The sequence below is a fragment of the Ascaphus truei genome, chromosome 1, assembly GCF_040206685.1.
Source record: "Ascaphus truei isolate aAscTru1 chromosome 1, aAscTru1.hap1, whole genome shotgun sequence".
NCBI lineage: Eukaryota > Metazoa > Chordata > Amphibia > Anura > Ascaphidae > Ascaphus > Ascaphus truei.
In genome coordinates this window covers 19077337-19093923 of record NC_134483.1, presented here as the reverse complement: position 1 = coordinate 19093923, position 16587 = coordinate 19077337, and the positions used below count along the sequence as shown (strand labels likewise).

General features: G+C 45.2%; 1 protein-coding gene across 1 annotated transcript; it reads left to right on the top strand.

Annotated features, from left to right (window-relative positions):
- Nucleotides 1–2411: 2411 nt before the first annotated feature.
- MYORG (myogenesis regulating glycosidase) lies at nt 2412–15342 on the top strand. The gene is made up of 2 exons (XM_075584048.1): nt 2412–2517; nt 11431–15342. The coding sequence occupies exon 2, from the start codon at nt 11582–11584 to the stop codon at nt 13616–13618; it is 2037 nt and encodes a 678-aa protein (XP_075440163.1). The 5' UTR covers nt 2412–2517; nt 11431–11581; the 3' UTR covers nt 13619–15342.
- Nucleotides 15343–16587: the final 1245 nt, after the last annotated feature.

Genomic DNA, 16587 nt, shown 5'->3' with positions numbered 1-16587 from the left:
ACACACACACACACACACACACACACACACACACACACACACACACACACACACACACACACACACACACACACACACACACACACACACACACGTAGTAAAGTTTAAAAGTATAAGTGTACTACAATAAATAAACTGTTATGTAAAAAATGTGTCCCAGTTTTTCATTTTCAAAATCTGGTCACCCTACTTAAGGGGATGATTTAGTAGTAAGGCATTCTCTTTTCTTGCCCAGCAACAGGGGTGGGGAAAGGTTATACATATTAGGTACCTGGATGTCTTTCCTTAGATCAGGCCTGCACAACTCCAGTCCTCAAGGGCCGAAAAACAGTCAGGTTTTACTGAGCCACTAATTGAGCCAGCTGTGCTTAAGTACTGATATCCTCAAAACCTGGCCTGTTTGCGGCCCCCGAGGACTGGAGTTGTGCAGGACTGCCTTAGATCTTAAAGTGGACCCACGCTGAGGGGATCTCCAGGGCTCCCAGCCCTGTAAGAGGGGTGAGCAACCTTTCTCGTTTCTAGATTAGGGCAAGCCTCCCAGTATAGGGGCCCAGGAGACACTACACTAGATCAGGATCCTGCCTCCAGACAGGGGCACATTGAGGAGACCTGGAAGAGTGTCTGGGAAAGGTTCCAGTTCTGTTTCCAGTTGCAGGGGAAAGGCTTGAAAATGAAAAAGAGCAACTCTGTCTACAGGCCTCGTGGTTGAGGAAGCCTGCGTATATGTGTCTGCATGCGACAAGAAATGATCTTTGACACTTGAAAACCAGTCCTGTTGCTGCTTTAATTTGGACTGTAAATAAAGTTAAAAGAAAGTTCCTGGCGACCTTTTCTCATTTTAAGTTATGGTGGGTGAAAAAGGCGACAAAAAACATCCACCATTTCAGGCAAAAGGTGACATTGTGTGTTCATTTGCAAGTCATTTCCCAGAATCCCTTGCTGCAGTGGAAGCACTGTATGCGAGGTGATAATGGTTGAAAGGCAGGGGTGCAGACCTGTCTAAGACGTGAATGTGCTCACAAGTGATATTCTTTATTGGCTATATGCTATACGGTGGAGGTTTTTTGTCTCCTTTTTCCACCCACCATAACTTAAAATGTGTATGGCACACACACGCACGCACCTCGCACACACACAGACACACCTCGCACACACACAGACACACCTCGCACACACACAGACACACCTCGCACACACACAGACACACCTCGCACACGCACACACACACACCTCGCACACACACAGACACCTCACACACACACACACACACACACACACCTCGCACACACACACACCTCGCACACACACACTGCTCACACCTACTAAAGTGAATGTGGACAAATATACAGATACAGGGTAAAAGACAGTAAAACACAGGCACAATATAGCTTATTGTTAACCCCTTGTTCTACATATAGTTTGTGCTTATAGGCTTTTTTCCCCTTGCCTTGGGTATTAGGGGTCCATCAGTATCTTCATAGGGGATTTCCCCTGTCTGATACACACAGGAGGATGTCAGGGTTTGTTTTAATATTTTTTGTATTTTAAGTTTGATTATTTGTGCTGTTTAATAAATCATCATTTTCTTTGATATTTGTTCTGAGTATACTTGAGTGCTGAGTTGGGACGCTTTTCTTTTTCTTTTCATTGATATAATCTATATCTCTGACTGTGAAACTGGCAGCAAGAAAAATCCCCGGTGTTTTATTGTGAAAAGTTAACACACGTGTATATAGTGTGTGTGTATATAGTGTTTAAGGAGACAAAGGGCAAGTTTTTAAAGCCAATTACACCAACCTGGTAGAAACCAAAGGCAGAGATGTATTAAAACATGAACACGTATAACATGGTTTCTTGCATAAATCTTGTGCTGTTTTTTATGCATTACTCTTGACTATTGGAGTAATGGCCAGAGTAATGCACTGAACTGGACAGTTGAGGCTTTGTTCAAAGTATTATTATTATTATATATTTCATATCAATCATTCCCATTTGGGCTTTCTCCAGAAGACAAACTGCATTAACTGTATTTGACTTAGAGCTGCCAGCCCAGGACTGACTAAACCTGCTCTTGATAACAGGGAGCGTGGAGATCATAAATCTGTGGATAAATATTCTTTTTTGTAGTAAAGTGACTTAATATAATGGCAACTGTGTCCAAACCATTACTGGTTCACATTTTTAAGGTAGGGGCAATCCCCCCTGATTTGATTCCAGCTGAAGTACATACAAACATCTCAGGAATGTAACATCAAGCATAGCAATAAATACAGAATGAGCAGAGCACAGCAGCCCACAGGAAACATTGTCTGACAGGTCACAAGTAACAGTATCACTCACACTGGATGCAATGATATAAAAAAAAACTACAACTCCCAGAATCCTCCAGTGCCAGCCCTTAGTCCCGCCTCCCTGTAACAGTAACTGACAGCTGAGCTGGGCTAGCAGGAAAACAAGCAGCTGCACTTCCTGAAGTAGCAACAATGCTGCAAGTTGGAAGTTGTTCTCCGTCCGTGGGTGAGTTTCAGCGTTGTTTTTCCATGCAGATCTGCAGTGATATGTTGTGTGGTTACAGTGAGCTCTGCAGTGTGTGATGTGTCAGACTATGTAGTGCGTGTGGTATGTGTGCAACACTCTGCAGTGTGTGTGTCACATTGCTGCAGTGTGTGCCTGCGTGTGTGTCCACTCTGCAGTGTGTGTGCGCGTGCGTGCGTGCCACACTCTGCAGTGTGTGTGTGCTACACTCTGCAGTGTGTGTGCTACACTCTGAAGTGTGTGCGTGCGTGTGCCACACTGTGCAGTGTGTGTGTGCCACACTCTGCAGTGTGTGCGAGCGTGTGCCACACTGTGCAGTGTGTGCGTGCGTGTGCCACACTGTGCAGTGTGTGCGTGCCTGTGCCACACTGTGCAGTGTGTGCGTGCCTGTGCCACACTGTGCAGTGTGTGCGTGCCTGTGCCACACTGTGCAGTGTGTGCGTGCCTGTGCCACACTGTGCAGTGTGTGCGTGCCTGTGCCACACTGTTCAGTGTGTGCGTGCCTGTGCCACACTCTGCAGTGTGTGCGTGCCTGTGTCACACTGTGCAGTGTGTGCGTGCCTGTGCCACACTGTGCAGTGTGTGCGTGCCTGTGCCACACTGCTGTGCGTGCCTGTGCCACACTACTGTGCATGCGTGTGCGTGCGTGTGCCACACTTCTGTGCGTGCGTGTGCCACACTACTGTGCGTGCGTGTGCCACACTGCAGTGTGTGCGTGCGTGTGCCACACTACAGTGTGTGCGTGCGTGTGCCACACTGCAGTGTGTGCGTGCGTGTGGCACACTGCAGTGCGTGCGTGCGTGTGCCACACTGCAGTGCGTGCGTGCGTGTGCCACACTGCAGTGCGTGCGTGCGTGTGCCACACTGCAGTGCGTGCGTGCGTGTGCCACACTGCAGTGCGTGCGTGCGTGTGCCACACTGCAGTGCGTGCGTGTGCCACACAGTAGTGTGTGCGTGCGTGTGCCACACTCTGCAGTGTGTGAGTGCGTGTGCCACACTCTGCAGTGTGTGCGTGCGTGTGCCACACTCTGCAGTGTGTGCGTGTGCCACACTCTGCAGTGTGTGCGTGTGCCACACACTGCAGTGCGTGCATGTGCCACACTCTGCAGTGTGTGCGTGCCTGTGCCACACTGTGCAGTGTGTGCGTGCCTGTGCCACACTACTGTGCATGCGTGTGCGTGCGTGTGCCACACTGCTGTGCGTGTGTCTGCCACACTACTGTGCGTGCGTGTGCCACACTACTGTGCGTGCGTGTGCCACACTGCAGTGTGTGCGTGCGTGTGCCACACTGCAGTGTGTGCGTGCGTGTGCCACACTGCAGTGTGTGCGTGCGTGTGCCACACTGCAGTGTGTGCGTGCGTGTGCCACACTGCAGCGTGTGCCACACTGCAGTGTGTGCGTGCGTGTGCCACACTGCAGTGTGTGCGTGCGTGTGCCACACTGCAGTGTGTGCGTGCGTTTCCACACTGCAGTGTGTGCGTGCGTGTGCCACACTGCAGTGTGTGCGTGCGTGTGCCACACTGCAGTGTGTGCGTGCGTGTGCCACACTCTGCAGTGTGTGCGTGCGTGTGCCACACTCTGCAGTGTGTGCGTGCGTGTGCCACACTCTGCAGTGCGTGCGTGCGTGCGTGTGCCACACTGTGCAGTGCGTGCCTGCCTGTGCCACACTGTGCAGTGCGTGCGTGCCTGTGCCACACTGTGCAGTGCGTGCCTGTGCCACACTGTGCAGTGCGTGCCTGTGCCACACTGTGCAGTGCGTGCGTGCCTGTGCCACACTGTGCAGTGCGTGCGTGCCACACTGTGCAGTGCGTGCGTGCCTGTGCCACACTGTGCAGTGCGTGCGTGCCTGTGCCACACTGTGCAGTGCGTGCGTGCCTGTGCCACACTGTGCAGTGCGTGCGTGCGTGCCTGTGCCACACTGTGCAGTGCGTGCGTGCGTGTGCCACACTCTGCAGTGCGTGCGTGCGTGAGCCACACTCTGCAGTGTGTGCCACACTCTGCAGTGTGTGCGTGCATGTGCCACACTGCAGTGTGTGCGTGCGTGTGCCACACTGCAGTGTGTGCGTGCGTGTGCCACACTGCAGTGTGTGCGGGCGCCGCAGTCTGCAGAGTGTGTTTGTGCGCGTGTGTGTCACACTCTGCAGTGTGTGTGTGCGTGTGTCACATTGCAGTAAGATGAGCGGTTGATCAGAGGAAGGTTAGGAAATTAATGAGGATCCCTTATCTGGAGAAGATGCGACAGCAAAGAGAAAAATCCTTCCACCTGTGGTTCATAAAGAATACTAATATGTATTTATATGTTGTTAGTTAGATTCACTCGTACTCACACACCATTATACTCTGAGGGGGGTCATTCAGTGTATCCTGTACGATCACCATTAACGTCAATAGTATTTATATATTGGGGTGTATTAAATGACCCCCCTTAAGCTGGAATTCACTACGCGGCAATATGGGGTGTCGACCCCAATCCAGCCTTGACAACTATTCAAGTAAATGGCAGTTAATGCGGTTTTGAGGTGCAGTGCTCCCCACTGCGTCTTACTGAACCCCGGCATTACACTTGAATAACGCATATAGAATGTAGTGGTCGTTGCGAGGCGAGATCATTTCTTTCCGTGCTCAGTGAGTTAGACTGTTGATCAGGTAAAAGGCTTCATCTGTCTGACCTGGGTGCTACACAGATTGTGAGGAATGGAAGAATTTGCACCATATTCCCAATGCACGCTATATATTGTGCCTTGTCAGGACTTTTCTGTCTTGTGATGCTTGGACTTCAGTCACAGATATATATATATATATATATATATATCAGTACCGTGTTAGCCGAGCTTCAATAATCAAAAAATAAATAGATGATACCGTTCATTGTAACATCGCCGGAAGAAGAGATCAGTGTATCTCGAAAGCTCGCACAAATAAAAGCATTTCGTTAGCCACAGAACGGTATCATCTATTTATTTTTTGATTTTATATATATATATATATATATATATATGTTTGTGCAACCTTTCTCCTTTCACACTCGTTTCCTTATTTTAGATATTTATTCCCATGCAGCCCTGTACAAAGCTCTGCACATTGACTTTACAGACACAGCAAATCCCTTTCCCAAACACGTTCTAGTTTATTTGTAGTGTCTGCGTCACTGGGGGTCAGTCACTTGTCGCAGGTCAGAAGGTTCCGGCCACAGGGATTTACACTGACCCACTCCTGTGATGTTGTGTGGGATGTTTATTTATAAAATGTGTTACCAGGAAGTAATACACTGAGAGTTACCTCTCGCTTTCAAGTATGTCCTGGGCATATGATGACAAATTCATGGTTATAAATACATAGTTACATGACATAGCATGCACAGTTAAAGATAATATATGTTATAGGCGTATGTAACAGTTACAGGCCAGATTAAAATATGAGACAGCTTTAGTTTTGAAAGAAATTAGACGGGTGGTGGCTGTGAGAGTCTCCGGTAGACTGTTCAAGTTGTGAGGTGCACGGTAAGAGGAGGAGCGGGCCATGAACAGTCTAGAATAGTACTATATATAGCTCCCTGGAATAACTGTACTATATAAATGTTATAAATAAAATAAATATATAGTGTCCGCAAAGTCAGGCGTGTGTTTGGATAGGGGCCATACTGCTGGTGACAAGGCCTTTCTTCTTAAGATACTCTTATATTTGTTGTGTTACTAAAGCTTTGACTAATGCAACATGTTTCCAACTTGCAATGCTTGCGTGGTGGAAGTGCGTTTCCCGGGCATTGGGAAGAGTAACATGAACATAGAAACATTTGCAGTAGGGGTAAACTATTGATCTTTATCCAGAAAATCACATTCACAGGCACAACCATATTCTGGGTCTATTTCTTTCTTTAAAATGAGTCCCAGTCCCTTTTAGGGTGCCTCATATACAGAAGGCAAAACCAATTGTTAATTGTTTAACAAAAAATAATAATGTCGGTTAATGTTAAGAAAAAGATTGGTAGATAACAGCCATTTGGCCCACCTCATCTGCCCATTTCCATACGTGCTGCAAATCCTCAGACCCAGTTATATCTTTAGGGTTTTTGTAGATGTTGGTTGGATTCCCTCGTGTCCGTTCCAGTGAGACTTGAATCCCTTTACTGCAAGAGCCTCCACCACCTCTGCTATAAGGCTCGTCCACAAATCCATCACGTTTCCAGTGAAATCCACTCGCATTTCTTCCCCTAAACCTCCACTCCCCTTCACTTTTTTTTGTTCCAGCGTTCCATTGTCCCTGAAATGTGCTTCACTTTTGTACTTCACGGTGAATCTAATATTTATCTGGTGGTGTTTGGAATAAGTAAAAATAAAACTACAGTGTTAATCTTGCCCGACAACAATGGCAAGAAAACGTTCACAAGTAATGTCATTTCTATGACATTTATTCGATGATTTTTATGTTGAACACCTCATATTCTCTATGTATGTCACAGTAAAGATGTCACTACACTTTTTTATAGAGTTATGAGTATTTGGTATTGCTACACTTAATAAGTGTTGAGGCAACTTCAATATTTCCCAGCAACAAGTAGTGGAGTTACAAGAGCTGCAGATAAAGATGAGAATATATGCAGTGCTGTGCAGTAGGATTTATTTGGTGCAGATGGTGTGCAGTATCTGTGCCCTTGCATGCCAAGAACTCCACACGTTTCAGTACAAGATACAATGTAGAAGTGCTTCGCTTGGGACGCTGCCTTTGTTTAATACCCAAGCTGCAAATTGCAAAGCCAGTATAACAGCCTCACACTGAGGAGACCCAAAAGGTCGAAACAGCTGTCTGTGAGCAGGGTTACTTGCTTTGCATTTTGACCTAGGCTGTGCTGAAAAGCTGTGTAAGGCTGCGCTTATAGTAACGGCGACGTCAGGCTGCGGTCGCCGGAAAAATAAAATTGAGATGACTTCCAGCGATCGCGACCAAGCCGTCGCCCCGTCGCGTTGCGCTTTCTATAAGCGCACGCGACGGCGGCAATGCATTTGTTTTGACGCGACGTTGCGTCGCTGTCGCCGGCACTAAAAGCGCAGCATAATGCAGCAAGCATAAGTTTATAAAGGTCCATGTCAAAATGGATTTGAAGCTAAAGGTGACACTGTGTGCTCATTTGCATGTGATTTCCCAGAATCCCTTGCTGCAGTGGAAGCACTGTATGCTAAGAGATAATGGTGAAAGACAGGGTTGCCGACCTGTCTAAGACATGTGAATGTGCTCACGTGATATTTTCATTTGCTGTATGCTATACGGTGGAGGTATTTTTGGTCACTTTTTTCACCCACCATAACGTATGTATGTATGTATGTATGTATGTATGTATGTATGTTAATAGGGTATAGCCAGAGAGGTGAGCATTGTTTGTTCCTTGCATTGTTTTGACCCCTATCTGACACAGGAGCGGTTACATATTGCAGCCGTTCTGTCCATATAAATAGACTGTTGCTGGCCTGTAAGTGCAGGTCTCACAGCTCTGCTTGGAGCTGGTTGAGAATCAGATGACAGTCTTGGCAGGACTGTTACCCTGGGCATCCTGTCAGGGAGATGGAGTATAAGTGGCGCGAGGAGACGGGGCGCTCGCCCGCTGTATTCATTATCGCAAACAGACCTTTAACTCTCTGCTGCCAGCGTAGCTTTACCCATCGGTTTGGCCAATAAATTGTACTAAGGCAATTAAATCAGATTTTTGTTTTAAAAAGGTACATAACAAGGTGCAATCCGTCCTAGGACCAAAGTGTAACAATGGCAAATACAAGTTTAAGGGGTTAACCTCTGGGGGTTTATTTGTTATTTTTTTACCAAAATCCATCACCATTAAGTAATTTTACATCTTTATTTTTAAATTGCTAAACGTGAGAGGGATATACTTCGCTCCTTATTGAGTGATGTTACTGAGTTTGCACAGGCAAATCTCCCCCACCCCCCTTTTCCCCTCCCTTTCTCTTTATTGGCTCTCTGATCAGGACAGGGTGAGAACGGTGATGGAAACTCTTGATGGACAAACATTCATCTATTCAGAGACCCTGAAGAACAAATATGTGCTTTGTTTCAACAAAGAGCCAAATCTTTGCTTTAACCTTCAGTCTTGAGTAAATGACAACTAGATATTATTAGGTGATTCCTTTTTTTATTTGGACTAACAATTGATACTATAAGACAAGCTTCCAAGAGTTTTCTCTCTTCCTCAGTTTGCAATATTGATATACACAATATCCCATGACTTAACCTTTAATCTGTACAGTGCCCTAATGACGTACCAGCTTTGCCATAGACACTCATTTCCGGGGCCAGCCCCATCAAAACCGCAGTGACCCCCCCCCCCCCCCCCCTGCCGTGGTCATGTGATCACTCCTGGAGCTATCGCATGATGCGGATGGTAATGTAAAGGTTAAAGCATCAAAACATGTAGCACTGCACAATTACATTATTACAGGATTGAAGCAGGGGGTCTCCGGACCTGAACTGCGTTAATTCCAGCTCCGGGGATCTCCTGCTTCCCGAGATACTCACCTCCGTAGGGGGTTGTCGGTATCTGTCTTCGGTTTAGAGGCCCCCGGTCACGCGGGTCAATAGGAAGCCGCAAGCGATGACGTCACGGCTTCCTATTGGCCCGCAGGACTTTTAAACGCCGCCATTTCGTTAGGCACACAAGCTCCCTGGCTGTAGATAATGGAACCCCTTACGGAGGTGAGTTAGCAGGGGGTCCCTGAAACTGAGCTGCGAGGCTTTATTTTATGCACTTAAATGTAAAAACAAAATAGGATGTAGATCCAGTAAAAAAACAGATCTGTCTTCACAGTATAGAGATAAAAGGAAAAGTAGCTCCTTTTAAATGAGACCCATTGTACTGGGACTTATCATTTTCAGGTTGGCTTATTGGCCTTGAGATTGCTTAGCATTTGCTGTAGGTGAGGTGAGCAATTTCCTGCATTCATCTATCAATCAATATTTAATCTAGCGAGAATGTATTGTTAACAGCGCAGTAACCCCACGCCACGGGTATGGACGGTTGCTGAGGTGTTGAGAATTGCTCATGTTTGAAAGTGCAAAGGCAAGTGGCACTGACATGTTTAACCCTTAGAGTCCCACAGGACATAGTCACAACATCCCGGGAATTGGCGCCCCGGGGGGGACCTAGGATGTACAGTAGCAGCTGCCTGTTGTTGTCGACCATTTGCCTTGCGAGTTCTGCACTGTAACCTCTAGCATGTCACAAGGTTCCAGCAGCCAGACTAATGGCCCATCGGATTAACACAGTGGGGGTCCCTGCTGTGTGAATCCTACCGGGGTCTGCCGGTCTGTAAGAGACGTGCAGTAAGAGACTGAATCAGTCACTCTACCTGCGCGCCTGTAACAGGCGATCGCGGGGCTTTTGTTTTATTTTAATCACAAACTATTGTAGCAGGGGGTCTCCGGAGCTGAACCGCAATGATTTCAGGTCCGGGGACCCCCTACGTCCCGAGGTATGGGGTGCCCGTATCTCCACAATGTTAAAATTCTCTGCGTCACGTGACCAGGGGATTTAAATCCTGCGGGGGATACTGGCACCCCATACTGGAGCCTGTGCCTCGGAAATTAGGGGGTCCTCGAGGCTGAAATCAACACGGTTCAGTTCTGAAGACCCCCTGCTCCTACACACTAGGAACAGAAGCCCTCTCCTCCCCACCCCCCCCCAAAAAGAAATAATTAGCTACTAAGGTAATGAAGTTGCTTAAATTGTATTTTTACTAATAGTGTGCAGGAGCAGGGGGTCTCCTGAGCTGAACCGCATTGATTTCAGCTGTGGGGACCCCAGCTTCCCGAGATACTGAAACCCCCCACCCCCCCGGTATGTTAAGTTACTTTTCTGTTAAGTTCTTTGTTAAGTTACTTTTAGGCTAATGCTTTAAGAGATTTTCACTCATTCACATTTCAAAAAAGTTGTTTTTTAGTTATATACTTACAGTCTTAAGTTTTTGTTTGTATTTATGGGTTATTTAGGGTTTTTTATTTTACCTTTAACATACACAATTAACTTTCCGTAGTTTTTTTTTCTCCTTTTTCCCTTGCTGTTTTTATCTTTTTGAACAGCATTGAAATGTCGGTTTTGTGTAAATAAATACTTTTCTATTTTTGAAATAAGACCTCTGGACTCTTTTCAACTCCAGAAGGAGAGTTATTAGGCAGTGTGTATATGGGACAGGCTCGCACAAGACTGTCTCTACACTCACACTCTCTCACACAGACTGTGACACTCAGACTCCCACAGAGGCTGACACACTCACAAACTCGCGTACACACTCACACAGAGGTTGACAAACTCACACAGAGGATGTCACTCAGACTCTCACACACTCACCCAGAGACTCACAAACTCGCACACACACTCACACAGAGGCTGACACACTCACACAGAGGCTGTCACTCAGACTCGCACACACACTCACACAGAGGGTGACACACTCACTAGCTCCACGCCCAGCCCTTGCACAGCCTCGGTTTTCTGCTCTTTTACCCCCCCTCCTACCCCCCACTGCCCCTCCCAAGCCATCCTTAATGCGCGGTTACAGTGAACCAGATCCAGCTTTGAGGTTGCAGCTGTGATTGACAGATCCGTACCTGCACACAGCACGGACGGGAAGTGGGGAGACTTTAGGCGACCGGGTGCCCAGGATTCTTTCTTCGGGAGTATGTCTGCACTTGAAGAGTAGACTTTTGAAGTTTAAAAGGGTCCTGTGCAATACCAGAAATATTTATTTTAACCTGTAAAATATACGAGATCAATATAGATTCTTAGTTGAAGCACCACTATTGTATATTAATACAAAACTCATTTAGGAAACTTGGGGGAAAAAAAGGGTTTTAATGCAATAAACAAACTAATTGTGACTTTTTTTTTTTAAGGCACGTAAGGATCTACAGTATCAGGTGGCTAGAAATGGTTTCTGCCTCCAGGACGGAGACCTAAAAGTACATCACTTGGACTACTACATCTAGACAATAGTCCATTGTCCTGCCTGTTCAAAAGGGGAAAGACCCCACAAAGTCTAGCACAATGTACACGTTCATACCAGAGAACATCACTCCCGTCAAGCAGAAGGCACCTAAGGAGCAGAAGTCTATGATTGGGGCTGTCATTTTGGGGCTCATACTTGTTATATTTGCTGTGGTTGCATGGTGCTACTACTCTGTCTCCCTCCGGAAAGCAGATAGTTTAAAGACTGAACTGTTGGACTTGAGAAAAGATGGATTTATTATACGGAACCAACAGGGGAAAGAAGTTTTTCGACTTGCCTTCGAGTCTGGTGTTCTCGATTTAGAGTCTTGTTCTAAGTATGGCGAGATTTTATCCTGTACTAGGTCAGACAAAGGGAAACTGAATTTCTTCATTCAGACAGTCAATGCCAAAGATACAGTGATGTGCTACAGAGTACGATGGGAGGAGTTTGTGGCAGACACAGAGGTTCAGCATACCATGTATTGGGATGATGCTTATTGGTATGGAGGGGCTGAAATGAGTATACAACATTGGCCTATAAAACTTTCCGGATACCAAGAACCCAAGCCCTTTGTGACCAGCGATGTATATTCATTCAGAGACAACTTTGGTGGCATACTTGAAAGGTACTGGCTGTCATCAAAAGCAGCAGCCATTAAAATTAATGACTCTGTGCCTTTCCATCTTGGGTGGAACAGCACTGAAAAGTCTATTTTCCTTGAAGCAAGGTATAAGGACTCATCCTACAAACCTCCACTTGGAAAACAGCCGTTCCCAGAGCTTAGCTATCGTGTCTGCGTGGGTTCCGATATTACCTCCATCCACAAATATATGGTGAGACGATATTTTAACAAGCCCACTAAGATACCATCAGAAAGCACATTCAGATATCCAATTTGGTCTACTTGGGCTTTGTATAAAACAGATATTGACCAGGACAAGCTTCTGCGCTTCACAGGGAAGATTAAGACATACAAGTTCAACTATAGCCATATAGAAATAGATGACATGTACTCAAAAACTTATGGTGATTTTGACTTTGATCCAGTTAAGTTTCCTAATGCTACAGAGATGTTCAAAAAGCTCAAGGAGGAAGGATTTAAAGTAACGCTCTGGATCCATCCATTTGTCAACTATAATTCTTCCAATTTTGGAGTGGGAATTGAAAGGGGGCTCTTTGTTAAGGAGCCCAGTGGCCGTCTTCCTGCTATGGTGCAGTGGTGGAACGGCATTGGAGCCATACTAGATTTTACAAACCCCCACGCAAGAGAATGGTTTCAGAACAATCTAAAACAGCTCAGGACAAAGTACGGTATTTCATCTTTTAAGTTTGATGCAGGTGAGATAAGTTATCTTCCTAAACAGTTCAGTACTTATCAACCTTTATCCGATCCAAGCATCTTTAGTAGGAGGTACACTGAAATGGCTATCCCATTTTACGAGCGTGCTGAGCTTAGAGTTGGCTATCAGTCTCAAAATATATCTTGCTTCTTCCGGATCATTGACCGGGACTCTGTGTGGGGATATGAGCTAGGGTTAAAGTCTCTGATACCTACAGTTCTCACCATAAGCATGCTTGGATATCCTTTTATCTTACCTGATATGATTGGTGGAAACATCTACACCAACGGGACAAATGCATCTGATGACATTCCCGACCGTGAACTCTACATCCGATGGCTGGAGCTGTCTGCTTTTATGCCCTCTATGCAGTTTTCTGTTCCACCCTGGCTTTATGACAAAGAGGTGATTGAAATAGCTCAGAAGTTTACCCAAATTCACGACTCCTTGGTGGCCCCTCTTTTGCTGGAGCTTGCTGGTGAAGTCACAGATACCGGGGATCCCATCATAAGGCCCATCTGGTGGATCTCTCCTAATGATGAAACGGCCCATAAAATTGATTCTCAGTTCCTAATAGGAGACACATTGATGGTGGCTCCTGTGCTGGAGCCAGGCAAGCAGGAAAGAGATGTCTACCTCCCAGCAGGCAGGTGGCGTAGTTACAAGGGAGAGGTGTTCCATAAAACTCCAACACTACTTACAGATTACCCAGTTGACTTAGATGAAGTAGCCTATTTTCATTGGGCACCTTAACAAACGAACCACGTTATGTTATATGAAGCCTTATTTAAAAAAAAAAAATATGTATTGATTGCCTTCTGTATTGAATGATTTTAAGTTGAAAACCGTGAAGCTCTCCTTTAAAAAAAACTATTAGTTATCAAACATGTTTTGTCCTTGACAGGGAATATATTTTTACACCCCTCTTAAAATTCTAACTACTGATGTTTCAAAATATGAAGTGCTGACAAGGTGCATTATGTACTAAAAGCTGCATTAAGAAACGTGTTCTCGTTTTGTGGAGTTTGGCTTTGTATCATGACGTTTGCGTGTTTCCAAAGACTTTTTGTGTTACCGTTTCTACTTGGTTTTTGGGAGAGCTCCTTCTTTCTGTTCAAAGCTGTTTTGCAAACTAATATCGTGCGGCCTTTTCAGCAAAGAATGCAATAAGGGAAAAAGTACATCCTTAGCTCAATAATGTACACTGATGCATAGTTTTGTATAATGGCAATAAGGAATGTCAAGATTGGGCGGTCAGAATAAATTAGTTGAATCTATATCATTACCATTGGGCAAAATAATCTAATTTAAAGCATCTATGCTTTTTTGGGGGAAAAAAATGGTTTCCCCCAGAGGTGGGAAACGGGAGATCTCTATAGCTAAACTGCGTTTATTTCAGCTCCAGGACCCCCTGTTCCCCGAGATACTTGCATGTGAAGGGGCTTCCGGTATCTCTCTGCTGTTTTAAAGTTCCTACATCACGTGGGCCAATATGAAGCCACAAGGGATGATGTCACAGCTTCCTATTGGCCCTTGTGGGACCTTTTATACTGCTATATTGTGTGCTAGGCTAGAGCTGCAACCGGCACCCCTTTCCAAGGTATAGATCTCCGGAAGCAGGGGGTCCCCATAAGGCCGCGCTCATGGTGGGGGCGTCGCTACGTGCGCACGCACGTTTGGGACTTTTCTATGCTTCTCTATTGAAGGTAGCATAGTACTGGTGGCGATGTAGTTTGGTGAGACAAGTACATTTGTCTTTTCAGCCAGTGAGGGTGAACCAGCTTCGTGACACGTTCGCCACACCCCCGCATCGCCTCCGATCACCTCCCCAATCTCCTGCAGCCAAGTGCCCAGATCGCTGGGGCTGCAGGAGGGCGCGCACGCCCGCGCCGCCACCATGAGAACTGAAATCAACGCGGTTCAGCTCAAGATAACCCTGCTCCAAAACTAGTCTTTAAAGAAAAACCAGCGTTAATGGTTCTTTAGCTACAAAGGTTTCACGCTTTACTGACCATATTAACATGGAATATGCAGCATTAAAGATTTTCTGTCTGTGGGAAACCTTACCAATATCTTGCCAGCAATGCCAATGAGGAACATTACCACTAACAGACCACTTTCTGGTTATTCAGATAATGACTGCTAATGGATATTGTTTTCTTTAATGGGTTCTTGTTTTGTTTTTATATGTCTGGAATGGGACGTCTCTCCCACAGATGTAGCAGACGTCACTGTTCTTTTGTGGTATGTTGGGATGTACTATATTATTCTATTGAATCCTATGGAAACTCTTCTGCGGTAATCTGGGGTATGTTGAGTTATCTTTTGAACAATATCACACACCATATCTACTGTATCTGTAGCACACCATGGAATTCCAGTTTTTTTCTTTTTTTAAATGCGTATATATAAACGTGTGCCGGATTGCTGCTTTAACATTTTTCTTGTATAGAATATGGAATATTTTGCACTCTTTTTTTATATATAAAAAAAAAAATAATAATAATGTAACCAGTGTTTAAACTTGTATTTTATCAGTGCTTGATTCTCTGTGAAAGGCATAACAATGGAATGTAATATATCCATTGGATACATATTACCATTTGAGCATGTTAACCTTCATATTAGTGTCTGTAACCTCCTTGTACTGTACCAGCAACAATTTATAGGTACGTCAGAGTAACTACACATATACTGTATAATGTCTCTCCTTTAACTTAGATGATCACACTTATCATTTAAATGTAATCTTTTGTGAGAATACTGTGCAGATCATGTTCTTTGTGGAGGGTATGTTTGCAGACAAGTGTCCTATTTTTCCGACATGCATCGCAAATGCAAAATTAGATTTTAGGTTAGTTACGCCAGTCTCTTAGTAACATTTTTTATTTCTTAGCAATAAACAGACATTTTAAAACATTTAGCGTATGTATTCACAGGGGATATATGGCAGAATACACCATTAAAGAGACTAATTGGTGGAATACCATATTATTAGCTACGCGCGCACACTGTGATAAGAATGCGTATATACAGATTTCAAAGTAGTTTAGCACTGAAGGAGTTCAGGGAAACATGCCTGTGGCCGGCGTTGGAGAACACTTTATGTAACTGCTGCTTAATATAAATGTTTCACAGCAGCGTGACAGAAGGGAAGTTTAAGCCATATTCTGTTGTATTATTCATACTACCCATTTTATCATTCGTATTGTACCTCTGTGCCAAATAACTCTCAACATGAACAAAGAACATAAGGAAAGATGGACCAGGTGCTTTGAAAGACAGGAAACATACATATGTCCACCGTGCCACAGCAAAATGTGGTTGCAACGACGTGTGTGTGTGTGTGTGTGTGTGTGTGTGTGTGTGTGTGTGTGTGTGTGTGTGTGTGTTCATACTTCTGCGTCGGACCTCCCGCTGTTTTAATCCTAGCAGCGAGGACAGTAAATCTGTCTACATCTGTAGGCTGTGTTTATAATGGGTTTAAAGGTTCACCCTGCTTGCAATCACGGTATGACTTTGAAACCTTTGCTCATATATACCTCTGAATAATCCACGTCACCGTTTTTCTGCAAAATGGGCCTAGCACATAAAACAAAGTGTGGCAGGCCTCTCCGGCCGCATAAGTGTTAATGACCTACATCTCTTGCTGTGTGTATCACTGCATCCCCCTTTGAATCTCTATGCTTCCATTCTTGAGTTTTGCTGCACATCCAAAGAAA

Excerpts from the sequence above, each read along its gene's own strand:
- MYORG (XM_075584048.1), top strand. The coding sequence starts at position 11,582 with ATGTACACGTTCATACCAGAGAACATCACTCCCGTCAAGCAGAAGGCA.